The sequence below is a fragment of the Papaver somniferum genome, chromosome 9, assembly GCF_003573695.1.
Source record: "Papaver somniferum cultivar HN1 chromosome 9, ASM357369v1, whole genome shotgun sequence".
Taxonomy (NCBI): domain Eukaryota; kingdom Viridiplantae; phylum Streptophyta; class Magnoliopsida; order Ranunculales; family Papaveraceae; genus Papaver; species Papaver somniferum.
The window spans coordinates 152,042,429-152,067,068 of NC_039366.1; the positions used below are offsets into that span (position 1 = coordinate 152,042,429).

The following is a 24,640-nucleotide window of genomic DNA, read 5'->3' on the forward strand; positions in this document are numbered from 1 at the left end:
CCAAACACATCTTCTATACCAGGTCGTGAGGAATTATTACTTATATATGCTCCCAAGAATGTGGTCTGCAAATGATTGAAGGAGGTTATTGTATTCTTTGGTAAACCTTCAAACCATTTTAACGCCTCTCCTGTTAAGCTGGATGCGAAATATTTGCACAATACCGCATCATGATTTTCCCATTGTAACATGCACCTCACATAAGTTTTAATGTGTTGAATTTCACAAGTTGTTCCATCGAAAATGCTGGTTAATGCGGGCAAATTGCATTTCGGTGGTATTCCTCCTAATTGTACTTCCCTTGTAAATGGAGTTTTCGCAGCTTCTTCTATTTCTTCATCCAATTTTCTTCTACCTACTTCTCCTCTGTTATTTGGCATTCCTCTCATTTCTTTTAATTCTTTCAAGATTTGTTTATTTACACCTGAATCTTGGCCCATTGGTCTCTTTGATTTTGTTTCTCTTCTTCTGCGTTTACGTCTATCTTCTCTTGCGAAATTTCGTATCTCTTCTTCATTATCCTCATCTCGTCTTCTTCTGCGATTCTCTTCCTCATCCTTATCTTGAATTAGCAAATGATGATGTCGTTCATTTTCCCCTCCATAATTTTGTTCATTTCTTATCAAACTCAATTCACTGTCTTTCAGCCATTCTATTCACTCTATCATACTCCTCATTGAGATTATCATTATTCCGGTTTTGTATACGCCTTCTTTCTCGATTGTCATGATTGTTTTGGCGAATTGTCTCCTGAAGCTCTTTCTCTTCCATTTCCGCTCTCAACCTTTCATGTTCACAGATTAAACGTGCTTGTTCAGCATTATGTCTTTCAATTTCTTCTTCAATTGTCTGTTGATTTCTTTGATTTTCTCTCACATGTAAAATTCTTCTTCCCTCCTCTTGACTTCCTTAGCCATCTTGGTTATTTTGTCTCTGAATTTGCCTGTTCTCTTGATTTCCTCCAATTTTCCCATCATCAAAAGTTTCATTTTGTGGAATGTAACGATCATCAGTTCTTTCTCTATTTTCGCGATATTCTTCATTAGGATTTGATATTTCTTCTTGAATATTTTTTCCAGTATTGATTGTGGGTGAATTTTGCCTCATTTCTCTTCTAGTCGATCTGGAATATGATTTTGTAATACTTCTCGATCTTCTATTCTGCAATCTGATATTCTCCATCCTTAATTCGTGATTTTGCCTTGTCAAATTCGCACGTTCTTCTGCCTCGGCTCTTCTTTCTTCATGTATTCTTAGTCTCAATGTTTCTAACGCTCCAATTTCCTCATTTCCATGAATTATTCCTTCATCTGCTTCTTGATTTCTCTCTTCCTGTCTATAATTTCTATTTTGTTGCTCTTCTTCTATTTCCTCTGATGAATTTGATCGCCAAGTGTGTACGCTCACTCTATCATAATCTGTATTCCTCTCTTGAACTAACGTTTGTTGAATTGGCGATTGAATTATATTTTCTCTGTTATTTCTCATTCTAGTAGATTCTCCAATTTCACTTCTTTCTCTTCCAGCAATTCTCTTGCTTCTTCTAATAGTAGTCGGTTGTTCAGATGTATTTCTTCTTCTAGCCATTTCTTCAATGCTAACAGTATTGCAAGAAATTATGAAAAATTCTTAATCAATCACTTTAAATTTTCACAAATCTCAATATCAATCTTTAGCTTTCTCTAGAATAATCTTCAACCCGTCCCTGTTTCTAGCGCCATTACGTAGTTGCAGGAAATCCTACACTACACCCCTCATATGATTTCATTGTTGATCAGCTCATTTTTAGGTTTACACTATTAATTTTATTGATTAATTGTCGAATGTTCTTACAAGAAAGATAAAGAAGTCAAGAATGATCTCTTCTCTAAACTTTCTCTCTCCTATTTACTTGTTTCTTACTCAAAAAGATCCCACCCTCTTTACAACTCGAATGACTATTTATAAGGAAATACATAATGGATGACAACTAATTTGTCCTTTATTTTCGGATATAGTTTGCCACATTCTCGCAACCTTACAAATGTTAACTTCGCAAGCTCTCTAATTCTTGCAAGACTATCACATTTTTCTCATGATCCTTGTTGACGTCGTTTCTGAAATTGTTCTGCGACGCTATTGTGCAATACCATTGATAATTTCACTGAGACATAATTGTTGCGAGATTCTGATCCTACAGGTTCTTCTAGGTCATGTCCTCTAACTTCAGTCACTTTCTTCCGTATATGTGCGAGAAAATAGACACTAAAAACCACTGTATCTTTGGTTTTGAACAGAATTTTGACTGAGAAAATAGACACTAAAAACCATTGTATCTTTGGTTTTGAAAATAATTTTGACTGATATTAGTTGAGTACGGGTCAGTTCTCTAAGCTAACCTATGCGACTATTTAAGAAACTGAATAAAACGGATAATAAGCATCAGATGACAATTAATCTAACCAACGAAGTTAGCTAAAAGTTAAAATATAGGCGACAAAGATGACAAATAAGCATCCGGTGAGAGCAGGCCTCCCTTCACAGTCCCAAACTGAAATCTTAGGTGATAAATTAAGGTATGCCCATCATGGAAGTGCTCTCTGTATAGCCCGTTAAATCCGACAATCGATTTTATCATCCCGCGGATCGCTCGATTGTATGTTTTATACAAAAATTTATGGCCGTCCGTCGGATCGTTCGGTTTCTTGATCTAGCCAAAACTTAAAAAATTCAAACGAGAAAAAAGAGTCTGATCCTTCGTTTTCCTTATTTTGCTAGGCTTCCATAACTTAATCATTTCATGTTACAAGTGTTTCGTTTCCTCTTATAAGTGTTTCTTAATACGATTCCAGGGTCTCTTGATATAATCGTGTTTCTGTTTGTAGATATTTTCCCCTGAATTTTTCTTTATTGTATCAATTGGTAAGATAGCAGGTTCAGGGATATGTAGAAAAATCATCATTGATTTGATATCCAAATCCTATTCATCATCGGTATACACCTAAACCCTATTCTTCTTCTTTCTTCTTTCTTTTCGGAACCCTTATTTAATAAAATAACCTTTTCTTTTTTGCAGAGATTAATGTTGATTTTTATTACGTATTATTTTTATTAACTAATAATAATTAATAACATAATTTCATTTTTTTTGGTTTGTAATCTTAGTTTTTCTCTCCCTAATCTAATTAATAATAATCATAGATGGGTTGTAGTTTGCTCACTCAGTCACTCTTATATGAATTTATTTTTAAATTTCCTACATGTTTTGGTAATATATATATATATATATATATAATCTCACCAGCAATGTGTTTTTCCATAATCAATATGTGCGTAATTTTTCGTACTTAAATTTATGTGGTCACTTTCAAAAAATGTTGTCCTGATATAATGCGTCTCTTAGTTGAAGACAAATCATAATAGTATTCTTAATACTACTATGTTTCTTAATTAGGTCATTGAAGCGATTTCTTAATTAGGTCATTGAAGCGAATCGAGTCGTCTTTTTCCTCATTGTTGTCCGGTGCATGCATAACCTTCTTTGCCTCACAAGAGGTAGTTTTACATGTGAACAATATCGGGTTTTCTTCCATTAAGGTAAAATAAAAAACGATTTAGTTCCCAATCTGATTGAGATATGGGAAACTAATCCTTATGACTCTAATTTTCGTCGCATTTGATTGATATCATGTTGTTATTTACTATGTAGATTCAATGAAATTTTACACCTTTTTATTGAGCTTATAAATACATGACTTTTTCAATAATTTCACTTGATTAGAGCTCGAGATTATGGAGGACGTGGTACGCATCTTAAATCCGGTAAGTTTTTTTCTTTTGACCTATCGCAAGACAAGAAACAATTTAAACTTTAGTCATATTTTTGGTACTGCACCTAAAGCATGAAGAACAAAAAAAAATGTAGGAACAAAAATATATCTCATGGGCAGTGGGTGGTACAAGTTTAACTATTGTAGTGGACACCTTCCTCATTCGTTAGATATTTTCCCAAATCCCTTGCGTTCAGTCCATCAATGTTATGTTTTTGGTCTATATTTAGTTCGCAAATGCAATTTACCACTTCCTTTAATCCATATGTAAAAAGAATTTAACCTGCATAGTTTGTGTACAAATCGATGTATCTTCACTCTTTTCATTACGAAATGTATCCATATGTAGAAAGTGCTAAGAAGAAATAAAAATATAAATTATTCCCCTATCGAGAACCATGCATGAAAGTACTCTTAGACTTGCAGTAGCATGCCTAAGTTCTATGTCGGATTTTGTTTTAATCTTTCATCTAACATGATCAATTTATGTGCTAGGTAGAATGTCGTATGTAGGTGTAGATAATCCACAGGGTTAGGTGGCGAGATCTTAAGCTATGATACACCGAAGAGAAAAGAGCGACGAAGCACAGGATAAAACCAAATAGCGCAAAGAGCGAGGTGTCACGTGGGTCGGACGTGACGGCTTTATAGTTGCCGGATGGTACGTGACCCTTATCCTCTGACAAGTCGGACATACGATCAGAAAGCACTCGGTCAAACAAAGGGAGCTGGTCAAACAATGGGACGATAAGAAAGAAGGGCGACATCGTGTCAACCAGACGATCAGGACTCGGCCTCGGGTGAGGAACTATCAAATACCAAGACTCTATCGGCCATACTAGAAAGATGGGCGAGCGCCAACACAGTCCCGATAGGGAACATCTAAACTGATGTAATGTGACTAACATTGTAATTCTGTTGTATGTCGACCTTGGCCTATAAATACAAGGGATGGTCAAGAGAGAGAGGGGCAGGTTGAAAGAGAGAGAAACAAGACACTAAATTTGAGAGTTTGAGAGTTACACCATTTGAGAAGGAGAGAACACCTTGTAATCAAAGAAAAGAAATAATAACATTCATCCTTTCACCCCGTGGACGTAGGTAATCATATCGAACCACGTATATCTTTGTGTCTATGTTTATTGAACATCTTTACTTAGTTTTAATTCATCTTCTACACCATTGGATGTAGTGTGTGGTCTTATGCCGCTATATTCTGGCGCCGACTAAGGGGAACGTCTAAGTTCTCCGGATACCTTGGCTGCGTGTGCCAACAGAGACGATCCAAAAGCTCATAAGAACACCTTATGTGTTAGTTGATGCTATGGGATGAACTCTGTTTGGTGAGGTCTGTTTATGCTTAGTTTTGAAGTTTGTTGATATGGTTGAGTTTTCATTGTTGAAGTCGTGTCGTTAGCAAGTATTTTCAGTTGGGTCAATTCCGAGCAGTCGAGTTGATAGGGAATCCTTCAAGAGCTCCCAAATAATGTTGTTAGCGTTTGGTCGAGGCCAGGGAAGGATCCTGATAACAGATCGACTAGCCATGCTCGGAGGCAAGTCTGTTTTCATGTTTCAATCTTCGTTTTCGTATTAGTTTTCGCACTTATCTCCATATTTCAATCTTAGTTTTCGTCATACGAGTTCAACAACGGAATACCTCTAAAACTCCTAAATAACATCTTCGATGTGTGGTTGAAGTTGCTTGAGGTTCCATGTTGGCTTGTGAAATTGCCAAAACAATAACACGACGAGATTATCAGTCACCGGCGAAGGAACCCAAGGAATTCAGAGAAGACATCCCTGTGTAGTTCCAAGGAAGTTCATAAGTTTTGATCCAAATTTCAGTGTGGTTTGCTGACCTCACAAAAAATACGAATTTGGATCTTTTACTCGCAAAGAACTAGGAGTTAATGATTTGGATTCTAGGGAATGTAGGACAAATTGTAGTTAATGCAGAGTCGTGGTACTGAAAGCGACGTCGTGCAACCTTGAAAGCGACGTAGCATGATACCCGTCTAAAAGAAACACTTAGAGTCAAAACAGGGCAGACTGGCGAGGTCAGCATGATAGAGTAGAGGGAATCGTACTTTTGAAACTTAGTTTTGGTGTCGGTCACCTTTTTCCTTTAAAACCGTACGTACTAGAGAAACTTTTCAAAAACAGGTCAAAGTAAGGTGTTGTCTGTTTTTGCTGGCGTAGGTAGGAACGACTCTCGAACTTACAGCATACTGTGTCCGATGGCTAGTACATCAGGGATGGGGAGAACTCTGAGGAACCGCACGATCACCTGCAGTAGCATGCAAGGAGGAGTAACGGGTCCGAGGCAGGGAAGTGATGGGCATCCACCACCTGAGGAATCACGAGCAGCTGTAAGGGGTATGCCGACTGTGGGTGAGGAAATCGATCTGGGACGAGACGATGACCCCTCGCCTCTGGAGCGAATCGTCTCAACTCAGAGGAGGGATGATCAAATAGATGGACTCACCGCATCAGACACAGAAGATGATGAGGAGGCGCTAATCCTGCATGCCCAGAGACGAAACACCAGGCGAAAAGTTGAGTATCAAGAAGCACTCGGACGAGAGCAAGAATGACTAAGGCGAGTACAGTTAAGACGAGAAACAACTATCGGAGTCGATCCAGCGGCATCGACCCAGATACCCCTACAGTACCACCTCCCCTACCCATGATGACGGCGCCACCCCCTACTCATTTAGGCCATCCAAATGGTCACTCTATCCATGAGAGTACGGATCCAACGCTACTCGCAATTATAGAAAGTCAGAGAATGCAAAAGGAGGCTTTAAGGGATCTTCAGCAGAGGAACCTAGCTTTAGAGTTTGAGAACTATCAGCTACGAAACTTGAGTTCGAGGTCGAGAGGGTCTTCCAGCTGAGGGATATCGGGTCACCAAGGCCGATCAGGACAACCCCCGACACCACCTATCCGAGGGTACGTTCCACCCGAGGATTCATCAACAGAAGACGAAGGGCACGATAGGAATCATCAACAGGGAGGCACAAGGGCCGACAATGCAACCAAAGCCAAGATAACGGAGTTAGAAGAAAAGATAAGGAAGTTGTCAGGAAGCGGCGAAGAAGATAAGCTAGCCGAGGTCATAAGAGAGGCCGAGAGGACCCCTTTCACCCAAGATCTAGAACTAAGGGCCTTCCCACCCAATTGCACGCTCCCCACATTTCCATCTAGGTTCGACGATACGGGAGACGCAGTCGAGCATTTGAAGATGTATACTATGTCCCTAATCCAATGGAAGAACCATGAGGTGGTAATGTGTAAATTCTTTCCGGCAAGCCTGGAGGGCGAGGCAAGGAAGTGGTTCTACAATCTCCCACCAGGAAAAATCGACAATTATGAGACTCTAGTTGAAGCCTTCCTCGAAACTTACATGCACAATAGCAGACCTCGGCCCAGGGTCAACAGGTTATTCACCTTGGCCTGACGGTTTAGAGAGCCACTCAGGTCATTGACCGATCGATGGAGAAATTTGTGCACAAAAATTGGGGAAGTACCAGTCGACCAGCAGATATTTGGGTTCGAAAATGCATTAGGGAGGTCGGACCCCATATGGATAGCCATGTTTACTGAAAAACCACAGACATTGAAAGAAATGAGGAAAATGCAAGAGCATTTCATCGCCCTAGAAGAAATTCAGGAGGAATCAAGGGATAGGGGAGTGCAAGAGGCTAGTGCGGCGCCCGAGTCGACATCGGACGATGTTCAACGTCGGCCCGAGAAGAGACCGATCTCACTTACGCGAGGAAATGGGAAGAAGGAATGGTTATCTAAAGGAAAGAGGCCGAGGAACGAGGCGAGAACATACACCCCTTTGTGTGCTCCACTAGAAGAAATCTTCAAAGAGGTCGAGAAAAGGAGTGACATCATATACCCAGCTTCAAGAGGGATACAGATGGAGGAGACCAAGGATCACCCAGAGTATTGCAATTATCATCAATATCGAGGCCACTCTACAAATAACTGCCGAGAAGTAAAAGATATCGTGCAATATCTTATTCGAGACGGTTACCTGAGACAGTTCGTCCGACACTCGGCCAGACGACCGCAGCGCCCGATGCACCCGTCCACCAGGTCAGGATCGACATATCCACGCAGTTTGTCAACACGATTTCGCATTCGGCCACTCAAGCGTACAATCTGAATCTTGGAATCATGTCTATAATCCACAAGAGGGATCATAATGGGAAGGAAATTTTCAGTGTAGCAAAAGCTTTGCCGATGGAACCCTGGATGCTGCGACCCATCTTTTTCTCGGCTCAGGATGTCCCGATGAACGTCCAAGCTCACAGTGATCCCTTGGTTATCACCCTGCTGATTGAGGAATGGGGGGTAAGAAGGATACTAGTGGATAGTGGGAGCTCAGTCAAAGTACTCTTCTACGACACGTTCAAGAGGATGGAGTTGTCACATGATATACTCGTCCCATCGACATATCGTATCTACGGTTTTAATGGGACCGTGACCATCCCAAAGGGTGAAGTAACCCTAAGGGTATCGAATGGAGGTGGTTACCTAGATACGTTAACTACATTCTGTGTGGTCGATGTCGCCTCACCCTATGAAGCTATTATCGGGAGACCGTGGATCGCGGGAATCAAAGGAGTGGCATCGGCTTATCATCAGAGGCTACGATTCCCAACGTACAAGGGGATAGCTGAGGTCGTAGGATATTCACAGGAAGCCCGACAGTGCATGCAGGTCGATGCCCAAATAAATGAGGAGCGGCGAGCACGACAAAGGAGAGAGAAGAACAAAGCCAAAGATGCCAAAGCGGCAGAGGACTTGGAAAAAGTTATTTCGCAGGCGGTCATGGCATACGAAACACAAGGAAGCGAACCTTCAAAGCAATTAAAGGATACGACACCGATGAAGGAACCAAAACCAAGCTTCTTGGTCGTAGAACCTACTCGGGAGATTAATTTGGGAACTGTAGAAGAACCAAGGATAGTGAGGATCGGGTCGTTACTATCAGACGAGCAAACAAACCAGCTTGTGGTGGTGCTAAAGGAGAACATGGACGTGTTTGCATGAGGCGTGCACGATATGGAGGGCATAGACCCAGAGGTATGCTGTCACCATTTAAAGATCGACCCAAGCTTCAAACCGGTCCGACAAAAGATGAGGCGAGTCGCGCCAGAATTACAGACGGCCGTCGAGAAGGAGCTAAAGAAGTTACAGGAATCGGGAATGATTAGGAAATCACACTAACCACAGTGGATATCTAACATGGTCGTGGTACCAAAGAGAAAAGGAGGAGTCAGAATCTGCATCGACTTCAAAGACCAGAACAAAGCTTGTCCGAAGGACAGTTTCCCTCTCCCAAGTATCGATCAATTGGTGGAATCTATAGTGGGGTACGAGGCACTAACATTGATGGACGGTTACGCTGGGTATAACCAGATCCCGCTGGCTCCCGAGGATCAAGAACACCCCTCCTTCTTCACACCAAGGGGCCTATATTGCTACACCAAGATGTCGTTTGGGCTGAAGAATGCAGGCGCCACATATCAGAGGTCGGTGGGCGACATGTTTGAAGACCAGATCCACAACACCATTGAGGTCTATGTCGATGATATGCTAGTAAAAAGTCGCCTAGCCAAGGATCACATCCGAGACCTGCGGGAAATTTTTTGGATGATGAGAGAATATAAAATGAAAGTTAACCCGATAAAAGACGTACAAAAGCTGAACGGAAGTATAGCAGCATTGGGGCGATTCATATCTCGGTCGTCCGACAAATGCAAGGATTTCTTTAGCACTCTTAAAAGGGGAGAGAAATTCAAATGGACGGACGCCTGTGAGGAGGCATTTCAGAATATTAAGCTACATCTTGCAAGTCTTCCAGTATTACAAAAACCCGAGACATCAGAGGTCCTCACATTATACCTCGGGGCAACTTCATATGCTATCAGTGCAGTCTTAGTTCGAAATGAAGGGAGCGAGTAAAAACCTGTTTACTTCATCCGCAAAATATTAAGTCCGGCCGAGAAAAATTATACAAGGATGGAACAGATGATTATAGCGCTAGCTTTCGCCACCCTGAAGCTAAGGACGTATTTCCAAGCCCATCGAATCCGCATGCTCACAAAATCACCTATTGAGGTGGTACTGGACAATGCAGGCCGATCTGGAAGGATCTCCAAATGGGGGCACAAATTAAACAGTTCAATGTTTTCTACGAAATGAGGACAGCAGTGAAGGCACAAGTAGTGGCAGATTTCTTGGCAGATTTTTCACTAAGAGACGAAGATGAGGTCGAGGACATACCCGGAATGGAAGAAGATCGAGAAGACCCGGCCGACTTACTCGAAGCAAGTACCCATCACGTTGGGAAGTATTCGTCGATGGAGCGTCGAACAAAGATGGATCGGGACTTGGGATAGTCTTTACCACACCAAAGGAACGAAAAATGGTCCATTCATTTAGATTGGAATTTAAGGTGACAAACAACGTCACCGAGTACGAAGTTGCGATTCACGCTCTGAGATTAATCGTCGAGATGGCCTACAAGATGTAAGACTAACTAGCGACTCACAGTTGGTGATCCGACAAATCACAGGCAAATACGCCATCCATGACCCGATTTTGCAGAAGTATTGGGAGCTCGCCCAATTCTATATCGACCAGATCCCCAGCATCAAATTTCGCCACATATGCAGAAAAGATAATCGACACTCGGACGCATTGGCATATATTGCATCCCAGCTCACTGACCCAAGTGTAAAGGGTATTCGTGTCATGAAAATCCTCGCCCCATCTATACCAGAGACACCCGAGGTGCACGTCAGCGTGGCTATCAACACGACCGACAGATATCCAGACGGATATTGGAGAAAGCCGATTCATTCGTACTTGGAGACAGGCGAGTTACCAAGGGGCGACCCGAGATCAACAAAGTGAAAATCAAATCGGCCGCTTACGAGCTAAGAGCGGAATCCTATAAAGGAAATCATACCTGGGACCACTCTTAAGATGCTTAAGTAAGGAAGAAGGCCAGACAATCTTGAATGAACTACACTATGGAGCCGCCGGAAATCACAGCTCGGGGCGAAGTCTGTCAGCGAGAGCGAAAACGATGGATACTTCTGGCCGTATATGAACGATGATGCAAAACAAATGGCGCAATATTGCGAAGAATGCCAGCGGTTTGGTAAGAAGATACATGCACCGTCAGTAACCCTAAACTCGATAGTAAGCCCCTGGCCCTTCACAAAGTGGGGGATCGATATCGTGGGACCATTACATGTGGGATCGGGGCAGAGAAAATACTTAATAGTAGCGACGGATTACTTCACTAAATGGGTGGAGGCGGCACCACTGAGACATATCCGTGACAAGGACGTCTTCAGGTTCATTTGGGAGCACATCATATGTCGTTTTGGAGTACCGGCGGCCATCGTCTCGGATAATGGAAAACAGCTCCAGGGAGAAAACATCGACCTACTATTTAACACCTACAACATCAGGAAAAGCAAGGCTACCCCCATATACCCTCAAAGTAATGGGCAGGCCGAGATCACAAACAAAACTATCGCCGACAATATGAGGAAAAAATTAGATAGAGAATACGGTGATTGGTGTGAAGAACTCTACAATGTTTTATGGGCCTATCGAACCACTCGAAGGAAAGCAACAGGGCTATCACCTTTCATGCTGACCTATGGAACCGAAGCGATACTACCAACTGAAGCAATGATACCCATCACAAGAACTGAAGCCTGGAGGCGAAACATATCGGCAGATCTAATATTGGCCAAGCTCGATGACTTGGAGGAAACAAGGGAGATGGCATTGAAAAAAATGGAGAATTACCAAAGGAGACTACAACGAGAATACAACAAACGAGTTCGGCCAAGAGAGTTTCAACCGGGGCAGTTAGTGTTGAAATATCTATCCGATTGGGAACGTGACAAAAAGGGCGGTAAACTAGCGGCAAGGTGGGGAGGACCATACACAATTGTGTCTAAAGCTGGCGAGGGAGCTTATCGATTACTCAAACCAGACGGCAAACCCGAGTTAAAACCGTGGAACGCTCAACATCTGAAACTCTATTACCCATGAGGGGTCCGAGGGAAACAGGTAAACATACTTGTCATTCCTTTCTTTAAAACCGCGAGGGGTAGGAAATATGACATGAGCGACCAATGATCATTCGTACTCGGGGCAAAGCCAGTGAGGAAGTGCCGAGGTGACTTACACTCGAATGGTCATTCGTACTTGGGGCAAAACCAGTGAGGAAGTGCCGAGGTGACTTACACTCGAATGGACATTCGTACTCGGGGAAAAGCCAGTGTCGAAGTGCCGAGGTGACTTAGAGCCGACTGGCTATTCGATACTCGGGGCAGTGGCAGTGTGCAAGTGCCGAGGTGGCCTAAGGGTACTGGTGGTTGGAAGCCAGATACCAAAGGTTGTTAAGATACGATTTCTTCTTAGCTAGGTAACCTACTTACATCTGAAAGGTTACCCCCATCGCAGGTGGCCGTGACCACTTGCCCGAGTTGGTTGGTCGATAACCACTCGGGATTATCGTGCCTAGAACTAGGACGACTAAAACCCTTCCACTGAATCTAAAAGATAGTGATGAGATACCTCGGCTGGGACATGTCATCGAGCCCGATGACCCTCCTTGTTGAGTGTGTTCGATAGAAAAGGCACTAATACTAAGGCATGTGACATCAAATGCAGGTACGGAGCACAAGCAGCAAGATAGCAACCATAAAATTAAACAGCGTCAACACAATGATAAAGGCGGAAATTGTCAAGGAAAAGAAAAAAGAAAAACAAGCTTGGAGACGCAGCACCCCATTCAAAGAAGTTGTTCAAAGAAGCATGGGTCAAGTGTTCAAACGAATTACAACCCGCGACAAAGGGCAAATTAGTGGCGCGGCACTACAAAAGACATGATCAACTCCGGGGTGGAACAACACCGGCTCCCCCCTTTCTCTGAGCAACCTCACGGCACTTTTGCGCGATGTAATCGTTCACACCGGCCTTGTTCTCCTCAGCAAGCTCGCTCTGATGAGCATTTCTCTCGTCCACAATCTGCTGAGAAAGCTTCTCGGACCTCGCCTCGGCGGCATGGAGCTTAACCTTCACCTCACCTCCGGCCTTCTTCCACTACTCCACCTCCTGCCCGATATTTTGTACATCTCGCTCCATAACCTTGACACGACCCTGCTCGGCTGCAACAAAACATCATAAGCATATTAAACACGGAGCATAGCAGAATACGGAGTAAAAACAACAAACTAACTAGGTCTTAAGGTCTCCCCAACATGCACTCCAGAGACCTTACAGAATTGGCAATACAGATTCTAACGACTCCACGGACTTGGCCAACTCGTCTTCGGCCTTAGAAAGATTCAAGGTTAACTCATTATAGTATTGTTCATTGAAATCATTCGAAGGGAAATATTTCTTGTGATCACTCCACTCGGACCTCTGACGGTTATAGGACACTTGTAGCATCGAGAACTGGGCTTGGGTCCACTCTAGGTCACTCGACAGCTTATCGAAACCCTTAGTCCTTTCAAGAAGATCTCGGTTGGACTGCTCGGCCACAACTTTTTCCCTCAAAATTTGTCGCCGATCTTCATGAAGATCTCGATTTTGAAGCCTAAGGGAACCATTTTGACTCACCAGATTATCGGCTAGTAACGTTTTATCACCAGCAAGTCTTTGAAAGATTCCCAAGCGGGCCCGTAAGTTATCTATCTCTTCGGGACATACTCAAACATGCGATATCTGTCCAATTCCTCTTGAAGTTGCTGGATCTCGGCCTCCTGTCGGCCTATCTTCCCATCCTTATTGAAAATTCATTGTCGAAGATTCTCCACAAGATCTTTCTAGATATCCCACTTTCTCTTCATAAGTCTATACTCCAAAGAAGCGTCTAGATCTATACTAGAAATTTCGGCTAGAAGAATAATAATTTACTCAGGACATCGGTACGAAGAACTCAATCAACACAACTATTGCAAACAATATACCTTGCGCATCGGCGAGTTTGATATCCAGATCGCGAGATCGTTCCTTCTCCTGCTGAAGAGCAGCCTCCAACATCCTAATCTCCTGTCGACTGAGAGCAGCCTCCAACCTCGACCGATTCAACGCCTACAAATTCCATCCCAAGACGAGATTAGTGGGGCCCAATAACATCCAAAGGAAAAGTGCAAACAAATCATTTACCAAATTATCAAAAACCGGCGCGATATCACGATACAGGGGCACAACAGCAATCATCTGCTCATCAGTATAGGAGCCGAACTCCTCAGAGTGCAATGCGCCAAGTGAATCACAAATAGGGCCAGATATGGTAAAGGACGTCTGAACACCCGAGGGAGACCCAACATCCTTCTGGGGCAACTTTTGGAGTGATGTTTGGGTCGGCCCCTGATCACCAGACTGCACGACAGGAGTCACAACAGCAGTCTCCACACAAACCTATGCTTCCTTCTGACCACCAGCATCCTCATCAAACAGATGATCGTCCCCTAATATATCGTCCTCATCATCTTGATCGGGGATATCGATCACAACGTCCGAGATTTTCAACACCACGCCCTTTGCCACCACCTTCCCCAGAGAAGGATTACGCCTTGGAACCAAACTTTCACTACCATGAGTATCTGATCCTCCAACATCTTCATCCTCGCGTTAAGGGAATTTCTGCACAAGGTTCAGCGTCAGAACATGTGAAGGCAAAAAACAGGGGCAAGTACATGTACTTAGAATAAAAGCTATGTGTTTGTTACCTTCCCCTGATCCTCCTCGACCCTTGTGCCAGCACTCCTCTTCTTGGAAATAGAAGCTGATTTGGTAGACTCGCCCTGAGGCTTAACCTACGACAAGAAAGTAATCAGTACCCCAAGCCGATACAGCAGGAATCAAAGAAAGTGGAAAGAAACATACCCTATCATCGTTAATCACCCAGAATGGATAAGGCTGCAGGAAATTGAGGAGGAGGAAAGCTACCATGCAAAACTTTGCCGCGAACAAGAAGTGGAACTCGGTCCCAGTATGGGTCATTGGTGTGGCGAGCACGCTTGTTGGAACCTTTACCAAGGGGATCATCATCTAGCATCAATCTGTCAACACCCTCGGGCATAGATTTCTGATGGTGAGGGATAGCAGCAAAACCAGCAAGGTCGCCATTGGTAGCCGTCCCGCTCCGGTAGTTCACGATAAAATTGGCAGAAGTGTAATCGTGAGCGTCTCCAGGCTTATAGGTCGACCAATCGGCCGTAGATCCGTGACCCTCGCCTCGGTCTCTCCACTCATTCATCAGACGGAAAGTGTTGCCATTCCACTGAGTCAAGGCCCGATACGGACGAAGCTGCGACAATACCTCATAGTAGAAAGGGATGGCAGGGTTGTATAGAGGAAAGCGAAGGCCAAGTTCCAACTTCCCACGAGTGACGATGACCGCCTCGGACGACTTCTCATGCTTATCGACATCAGTCTTCTTCAACACACCCGTTTGGCCCGAGACTAGGGTCACTTCATTGTTTTGAAGACCGAATTCTTCCTTCAACTGTTCAATAAACTCATCAGACAAGTCTTTGGAGACTCTCTTATCATCCCTACATGAAAAAGAGGGAGAATCATCAGGAAAAAGGGAATTTATAGCACGATAATCGTGATGGGAAGGACTCTCAAGCCAAAATAAGGAATCAAGAGAAACAACATCGCCCTCGGAGAAGGTATCACTCACGCACCTTTTTTCAGTCATTGACGGAGAAGAAGTAGCCATGGCAGAAAGCGAATAGAGAGATATGAACTTTGATGGAGAGAGAAGTAAAAAGAAGAACCAACCACGACTGTCGCAAACCTCACCAACAGAAACAGCAAAGATGAAGACTGAGAAGATAAAAGGGTCACTGGAGTTAATGGCGTCGGCAAGGAAGGAAGGTGAAGAATAATAAAGAACAACGCTTGGTTTCTTTGAAAATGGCGAATAGAGGAAAGAGAACATAAATGGGGGTATTTATAGGATGAAGTGTCTTGACCGACAGCAGCGGTTACAAGTCATAAAGGGATGTTTAGTGGGGAACCGCATGGAGGAATTCTCGGCATGCTCAAGGACGTGGGAAGATGGAATGATTTTCTTTCCCTCGTGCCAAGCACACGAGCGAAAGAAGGGTCATAAATGTAGGTGTAGATAATCCACAGGGTTAGGTGGAGAGATCTTAAGCTATGATACACCAAAGAGAAAAGAGCGGCGAAGCACAGGATGGAACCAAATAGCGCAAAGAGCGAGGCGTCACGTGGGTCGGACGTGAGGGCCCTATAGTTGCTGGATGGGACGTGACCCTTATCCTCTGACAAGTCGGACGGACGATCAGAAAGCACTCGGTCAGACAAAGGGAGCTGGTCAAACAATGGGACGATAAGAAAGAAGGGCGACATCGTGTCAACCCGACGATCAGGACTCGACCTCGGGTGAAGAACTATCAAAGACCAAGACTCTATCGGCCATACTAGAAAGATGGGCGAGCGCCAACACAGGCTCGATAGGGAACATCTAAACTGATGTAATATGACCAACATTGTAATTTTGTTGTATGTCGACCTTGGCCTATAAATACAAGGGCTGGTCGATCAAGAGAGAGAGAGAGGGGCAGGTTGAAAGAGAGAGAAACAAGACACTGCATTTGAGAGTTACACCATTTGAGAAGGAGAGAACACCTTGTAATCAAAGAAAAGAAATAATAACATTCATCCTTTCACCCCGTGGACGTAGGTAATCATACCGAACCACGTATATCTTTATGTCTATGTTTATTGAACATCTTTACTTAGTTTTAATTCATCTTCTATACCATTGGATGTAGTGTGTGGTTTTATGCCGCTACACCGTACATGGGTCGTAAACCATGCAAACCATGCAGCTCGCTGGATTCAATGGTAACAAATATTTCTTGCATAGGATGTCGTAGGCGGGTGTAAACTGCCCACTTTGTTGGATCCATTGGTAACAAATATTTCATAGCACACTTTGCTATTGTTTGGACATTTTACATCTTTGTTATTCTACTAATTCTCCGAGCTTATATGCTCGGATAATTTTGTAGGACAACTGATCAGTCCAGCTTACCATGAATTGATGTAGCATTTTTATATTCTCGCCTTTCACGTCTTCTCCGTATATTATACTCTCATATTATGACTCTTTTTTCCGGCAAAAAAATACCACATATTTAACATATTTTTTCCGAAAATAAATTTAAATAAATCCGCATATGTTTTTTATCTTTTCTCCACTTATTTAATGTATTCCCCCGCCACGCCATATTAAAAATGCATCGCCGTGGGGTAGGACGAAGCCCCGCGTACACCAAATCCGTAATGCAGCGTCACGAGGCGGGACGAAACCCCGCGCACAACATGTTAAAAGAAGAAAAAAAAATGCCCGGTGCGTAGCACGGGCACAAATCTAGTATCTATAAAAATCCATAAGATTATTTAAAGAAACGTCATAAACCAATTGGATTCGAGTAAACTACTCACCAATTGGAGTATCTATTTTTATCCGTATGCAATTCTGATCCAATACACCCTGTAATACCATTAGCCATGATTGGATTATCCACCATATTATTTCTTTGCCGTCACCACTTGTTCGATGGCCTGAACGAACGAGAAGATCTGACACTATATACTCATATTTTTGGACAAATAGACATTCTCTTCTCCATATACCCGCACTCAATGTACGTTGCCGTTTATCTGGCACTGTTGGTAAAACTGGAGATAGCAGTGCAGAAATAGCATATTAGTCTCTTTTCGGTCGGTTCCTTAATCGCGAGAACAATTTTACCAGAGATGGCAAAAATATAAACAACAGTTTCCAAGTAATAAATTACGGATGATTTGAATGGGAAGATTGACCACATGAAGCTTAAATACATACATATATAAATTGACCACACGAAGCTTCGCTAATGACCTTAATATGTACTTGTCTACCCACGGGAACAGACCTTCCCGCAGTAAACACCGAAAATAGAAGGGTTACCTGACAAACTAGCACAACCTTTTTGAACGAAGTTTCAAGTTACAGCCCTAAGGTATAAGAGGCCGTACGTAGGAGGAGCTCATGGACCTTTGAATTTGTGATCATCGACCGATGATTTCTTTACAGTACTGGTACTACTAGTATTCCCGGATCGATCTGGAGGTGGAATACGTTTGGAATGTGTCTCTGGACCTCTATAATCGATCTCATATATCTCGTCACTTTTCATCAACTCTACTACATTTGATCTTATTCCTGTAAAAGAAAAAGAAACATCAACAACTAAAACTACATTTAGCTTGTTATATTATCATAAATCTCAACTATGTAGGTACCTTGAGATAGTATCGGCCGGGAAAGACACAAGACTAGAATGAACCCAAAGGCGACTCCAAATTTTAGACCCATACGAGAAAAGAAAACTGCGACTGTTGTTTTTTATTTGCTGAAAAGGGAAACGGTTATATGATTCTGAAGTAGTAGTAGTTCTAAGAGCTGTCGTCCTTAAATATACAGTATTTTCTAAGAACTAACTATTGATTCCGTACGAAGTTGTAGACCACTTTTTGCTCGAGCAATCTTCTTCTTTTTAACTCACGGAAGAAGCACTGCTTCTTTTTTAGGGCAATTGGAACGCGGCAGTCGTGATCCGCACAGCAAGATCGACGTGTTCAAAATATTTAGAGGCATTTATGGTTTGGGCATAATAGAAGAGAACCCACATTAATGGTGATACCAAACCTCACAAGTATTTTGTTTTCTGTCATGGACATACCATGTGTATAATATTGTTATTATTATTATTATTCATCGGCCAATCTCTTTCTTTTTCTAGTAAAAATCTTGTTCGTTTTTGTTGTTGTTGTTTTAGTGTCAAAACCTCACAACTAGCTAGTGCCGGAGTTTGTTGATCGTTCATGGGAAGACCAAGGAAGAATGCACCAGCCACCAGGCATGCATATATTTGCGAAATGTCAGATATCGGTGGTATATACTCTTAAAAATTACGGTTTCATTTAAAGTTTTAACAACTGGTAGTGAAAAGCTCAGGCACAACTAACATCTTCTTAATCATGCATATAAAATGACAAATTAACAATGAGATTTTGAAATCAAAATTGGATTAGGACAGTCATGTGAAATGCCTGGTATCAAATCGTTATCTAAATGAATAGTTGATTTCCTCTGCATCTTTAATTTTAACCTGAAAATATAGTAAAAAAGAATAATTGCATGACCACAACATATTAAAGGCGGCAGGCATATGTGTTGTGTGTCCCAACTTGCATATTCATTCATGAACATGAAACAAACAGCTTTGGCTGGATATATCTTTTCAATCAACTTGTCTTTTCCTTCATTCAATTTCGATCGGTAAGCATTTAATTGATGATGATATCTTCTCAATGCTTTCAATTCCAAAACAGCAACTTATACCTACTAATCTTCCTCATCTAGATTAAACAAATGTTGTGCTGAATTTTACCCGAGAAGCCAATATTCCTTGTGTTTAGACACATTTGCTCGCTCGACACATCACATGGATTCCATTTCCATCCTTCCAGTGCTTCTCGGTATAATAATTTGATACCACGAGATTCTTCTTTTTACTTTTCACAGTAGCACCTCTAGCGAGAAATGATCCTGACCTATGGTGATTCAAAACGAAGGCTATTATTGGGGCGTCACACTCCAATAGAGGGGCTTCATTTGGATTCTTAATGTCAAAAAAAGTGGTTATGGGATATCCTGACAAAATGTCTAGATTACCCTTTAAGTAGAAGTGATTTTACGTCCAGGTTTGGATTAATTCCAACCGTAAAATTTTATTTGCATGAACTTTTACGTCTAGGTTTGGATTAGTTCCAACCGTAGAAGCTCATCTTACGTCCAGGTTTCTTTTAATTCCAACCGTAGAATCCGATTTTACGTCCAGTTTTCTTTTAATTCCAACCGTAGAAGTGATTTTACGTCCAAGTTTGGATTAATTCCAACCGTAGAATTTTATTTGCATGTAGTTTTACGTCCAGGTTTGAATTAGTTCCAACCGTAGAAGCTCATTTTACGTCCAGGTTCCTTTTAATTCCAACCGTAGAATTTGATTTTATGTGTCGTTTTTTTTTAATTCCAATCATAGAAGTGATTTTACGTACAGGTTTGGAATATTTCCAACGTAGAAGTGATTTTACGTCTAGATTTGGATTATTTCCAACCTTAAAAGTTTATTTTACGGCCATTTTTCTTCCCACAAAAACTTTGTCCCAGAATTCACCAAGTATACAACAAAATTCATTAATTTAATTTTTATCTAATTAAATTAAATTAAAATTCACTAAATAAGGGTTGTTTAGTCATTCCAAAATTATTTGACATAAGGGATTTTTGATATTACTTATGAGTGACCCGTTTTTGTCCTATTAGGTGATGCCCCTCTAATGAAATATGACGCCCCAATAATAGCCTTCTTCCAAACCGCATTTCTTCTCCACAACATGAAGTGAAAATGGTAAGTGCTCCAGGACGAGTAAACATGTGCGTCTGGCTTACACGTAAAACCAAATGAAAAAGATAAGAGCTTGTTTGGTATAGTTTTCAAAAACAGTTTTCTGTTTTTTAAAACAGAGAAAACAAAAAACAGGAGAAAACACGTTTGGTAGGGACATTTTCAGAAAATGTTTTCTATCTGTTTTCTGTTTCTGAAAACAAAAAAGTGAAAACAACAAATTTTTGTTTTTTGTATTTTCTCTTTTTTTTTTCTTGGTTCTTTTTTTTCTATTCAAAACAAAGTAAGAGATCGGGGGAATGACTGCAAGTGAGTCATGGATAATATCACTATCTCTTAGAAGAATCTTTACATTTGATACGATTTAGTTGATTTTCCTTGTTTTAAAAAACAGTTTACCAAACAATTTTTAGAAAATGAAAACAAGGAAAAAAGAGTATGTTTTTAAAACAGTGGAAAACTATTTTTGGAAACTGTACCAAACAGGCTCTAAACTTTTCGCGTATCAATCAATTAAGGCCCAAACTTTATCGTACATTTCTTATTAGAAATCATCATTGAGTAGTATTACAAAAATCATTACATTAGGTTAATCATGTCCCTAGTCTTAAACGCAAATCCATCAGAAGAACATGACGTACTTTCTTTTGTTCTTAAATGAATCTTTCTATCAGAATCAGTAAAAAAATAAATGAAAATTTTAGCCCAAAGGGGTAAGAATAACAATTAGGTTTTAATACACAGATCGTAACACCCCCTTTATAGTATTTGACATTTCTATTAAGAGTATGGAATCTATGAATTTTCTTCTTCTTCTTCAAATTCAAAACCTAATCTTCTCCTTTTCCATAAACTGTTTTCAGAATCATTAATTACTTCTTCTGATATTCTTGCTGGATCAGATTTACTTCTTCGTAGCTCTCTAGATGAAAACTGATCAAAAACCTTCCTCGTCTTCTTTAATTCATCCCCAATTTTATCTCTTGGACTTTTAATTTCTTCAGAAACCCCCAAATCTTTTTCTTCGATTTTTGTGTCTTTACTCCATCTAGGGTTTACATTTTGTTCTGTAACCTCGTCTTCTTCTTCTTCTTCACTAGGAGAACCCCAGAAGAGATGAGCTAAAGAAGTAGGTCTGTAATAACTCTCTGATCTACTTCTCATTAGTAATAAAGCATTTTTTGGTGGAACAGAGACAACCTTAGCAGCTGGTTCACTAATTTCTTCTCCTTTATCATCATCATGACCATCTTGAGATTCCTCTGTTTTATCTTCTTTTCCTGATTCCATATCATTATTATCATCATCTTCCACAACTTCTTCAACCCTTTTCTTCAAACACCCAATCTGAAGACAAACAAGCCATTTTCCCAAAACAGGTCTAGATTTCTTCATGGTTTTCGCAATTGAAGAACATTTACAGAACAAAATCTTTTGAATCCAATTATGATTATAATTATGAGTATGATTTGTTTTAACAATCTTCTTGCTAATTGTTTGATTAGAAGAACTTCTTTTGACTCTAATTTCTCCACAACAATTAACTTTAGGTGAAGATGGTTCTGGTGTTGTTTCATTTCTTCCGTTGTTATTTCTCTTTGTTGTTCTGATTGAAAACATTGGACTCAATCTTGATGATGATGATGATGATGATCTTCTTCTACTTTTGCTCCTTCCATTACCGCTTCTTATTGACCTAATCAGTGTTGGCGAATATTTCTCTATTCTATTTGGACTTGTTATTGGTTGTGGAAATAACTTCATTCTCACAGCCCCTCACTCACTCAATCAAACAGAACCCGGCCACTTCTCTCTTCTTCTTCTTCAACCCCTCACTAGTTTCTTTGTTTTCTTCCTTCTGACTTCTGAGAAAACTTGGAGTTTATTTTGGATTCTGGAAGATTATTTTCTTTTTCTTTTCACACGGACGGATGGATTGGAGCAACTCTGGATTTTCGTTTTTTCTGTTTCATGTCGACTTCAACTAATTTTTTTATTATTTTTTCTTACACCATTTCGAGATTTTTGTTCTTAACGTAAGCAAAGATTTGGGCTTATAGATTTCACACCGTTGGATTCTATCCAACAGTATTAAAGAGATCCGAACTAACTACAGTCTCTTCAGAATGATTAGTTTAATCCTGCTTCAGGAAAAAAAAAAGATTAGTTTAATCCAATGGTTATTATTGGGTCAAAAATATGTTAATGAGACTTTGACGGTAAGTAAGTAAGACTTGGTCGATGCGGTGGGGTCCGGGATAGTAGGTGGCAAAAGATGGTTGAATGAAGTTGTGATCTTTGTGTTTGTGGAGTACACGTAAGAAGTTGATGGGAGACAAAACCATACAAACGTATTTTCTTGTGTAAAGAAAAAAGATATTAGCAAGGTTCCTGATTTACCCCTATCCGAGAACAGTTTACATACAGTAATTTGAAAAATGAATAGGGGGATTATAGTAAGGAAATAGACACAGAGTCGTTGTACTGGTATCCTACAATTTACGAGATGAAGAAAGTTTCTATTTTCTTAGACAGTGTTTTACTTTGTCAGACCGATTTGAATGAATGAATGAATATCTTCGAATTGACTCGGCCTAGACTAAGATTATGTTTGTTTACTCCTGACTCATCTGAGTCGTTTGGATCTGAGTCATCTGGATCTGAGTGAAATCACCTGACTCATTTGGATCTGACTCAATATGTTTGTTTTGAGTCAGATCTGACTCATCTGACTCAAAAAACGTGAGTCAGTGGTTTGGTCCCGTGAATCAGGGGTATTTTGTTACCTGACTCAAATGGGTCCGAGTCAGGGGTTATGTTTGAGTCATAGGTCGAGTCAGATCTGACTCAAAATGCAAAACAAACGGTCTGACTGCTGGCTCGGCCCGAGTCAGAGGTTGACTCAGATCCAGACGCCGAGTCAGCTGCAAACAAACAAGATGTAAATGTAATGAGTTGACTGGATGGAGATATTCATAAACAACGAGGGGCCTCCTAACGTGAGATCAGGGCCAGGGAGAGGTTTCGATAATTCGCCATTGTACCAATTTTTCCTATCGTTGAAATTTGCAACCACTTCCAATTGTCTCAAGAATGGTTTGTAAGACCTTGCATCTTCATGATTTTTTTTTTCAAAGGGGTGCTAGTGTCCAGTTAGTTGCTATGTTGCCGACAAGCTATTAATATATTTATTACCCGTATTTTCAGAAAAAGAACGGAAAATTTATTTTGCTCTCCCACTGCTAGATGATATTTGATCTAGCAGCACCAATACCTAATATTTGGCAATTTTTAATGTCAGCAAAGCATAGCTTAAAACCACAGTTATCTTCTTATCAAATAATCAAAACTGGATTTGTGACAGGCCACAAAGAGTTCACATTATAACTCAAGTTATATCCATCGAACTATTTATATTACGAGTGTTTCACTCATACATGTTATATGATTCTTCCATTGCACTCAAAATACCTGTCATTTTTATACTACGAACAAGGATACAAAGCCAGGTTAACATGATCATGTTTGAATTGTTAAAATCAAAACCAAACAATTTAGCAAACCTACGTAAGGTATTAGCATTAGGGTCAGCAAATAATACATTTGTTTCTCAAAATTTTGCGTGATTTAGCTAGAATATCTAACAAAACTAACATAGCGTAGGTTAACTAGTAGCAATTTCGTAAATGGTTTGAATCCGTGTCGCATTCTTGTGATTTATGTTGTTGTAGTTGTTGATGAGATTTTTTGTTGGAAAATTAGTTTGTGAGAGGATGAAACTGACATAAAACCTTCACATTGTATTATTACGTGACACTAACATTATTACATCAAAAGACTACTAATTAATGTCTATTATGAAGCGTTAACCTTCACTTGTGGGTTTTAAAAATAGGGATGTCGAATATGATAAAAGAGGTTTGTTGTACTTCCGGTTTCAAGGCTATGTGCAGATTCCTTTTATACAATTATTTCGACCCTGACAGTCAAATTGGTGATTACAAACGGGTATGGGTCGCTTCTGACTCTTTGAAAATAGAGTTGTTTGCATGACCACGTACTTTGATTCAAGGTTTGTACCCCTTAATCCAATCAAAAACAAACAATCATAGGATCCCAATGATTCTTAGAAAAGAGAAAACAACCAAATTGATGTTTTTTATACATTAATGACATTACCTGCACTAAGGTGAAACCAAGGATAGTTCATAAAACTGGAGAATCTAGTCAATCCTCATCTCATAAAAGTCCAACTCCTAGAGTCATTGTCTCAAG

The 24,640-nt window shown here is 40.9% G+C and overlaps 2 protein-coding genes and 1 long non-coding RNA gene across 4 annotated transcripts; all 3 read right to left on the minus strand.

Moving 5' to 3' along the window:
• Positions 1 to 12,598: 12,598 nt before the first annotated feature.
• LOC113307975 lies at positions 12,599 to 16,432 on the minus strand. Of its 2 annotated transcripts, none has more exons than XM_026556443.1 (6): positions 15,563 to 16,432; positions 14,757 to 15,427; positions 14,600 to 14,680; positions 14,034 to 14,513; positions 13,835 to 13,958; positions 12,599 to 13,027 (listed from the first exon to the last, which is right to left on the minus strand). In XM_026556443.1, the coding sequence occupies exons 1-2, from the start codon at positions 15,817 to 15,819 to the stop codon at positions 14,767 to 14,769; spliced, it is 918 nt and encodes a 305-aa protein (XP_026412228.1). In that variant the 5' UTR covers positions 15,820 to 16,432; the 3' UTR covers positions 12,599 to 13,027; positions 13,835 to 13,958; positions 14,034 to 14,513; positions 14,600 to 14,680; positions 14,757 to 14,766. The 2 variants fall into 2 exon arrangements, with proteins under 2 accessions (XP_026412228.1, XP_026412227.1); XM_026556442.1 differs by having other exon boundaries at positions 14,600 to 14,686.
• A 1,259-nt stretch (positions 16,433 to 17,691) lies between these two features.
• On the minus strand, positions 17,692 to 18,548 carry LOC113307976. The gene is made up of 2 exons (XR_003339406.1): positions 18,198 to 18,548; positions 17,692 to 18,117 (listed from the first exon to the last, which is right to left on the minus strand). It is a non-coding gene; the product is annotated as an uncharacterized LOC113307976 (long non-coding RNA).
• Positions 18,549 to 21,160: 2,612 nt separating this feature from the next.
• LOC113312722 lies at positions 21,161 to 22,129 on the minus strand. The gene has a single exon (XM_026561459.1). The coding sequence runs from the start codon at positions 22,127 to 22,129 to the stop codon at positions 21,161 to 21,163; it is 969 nt and encodes a 322-aa protein (XP_026417244.1).
• Between the last annotated feature and the right edge of the window lie 2,511 nt (positions 22,130 to 24,640).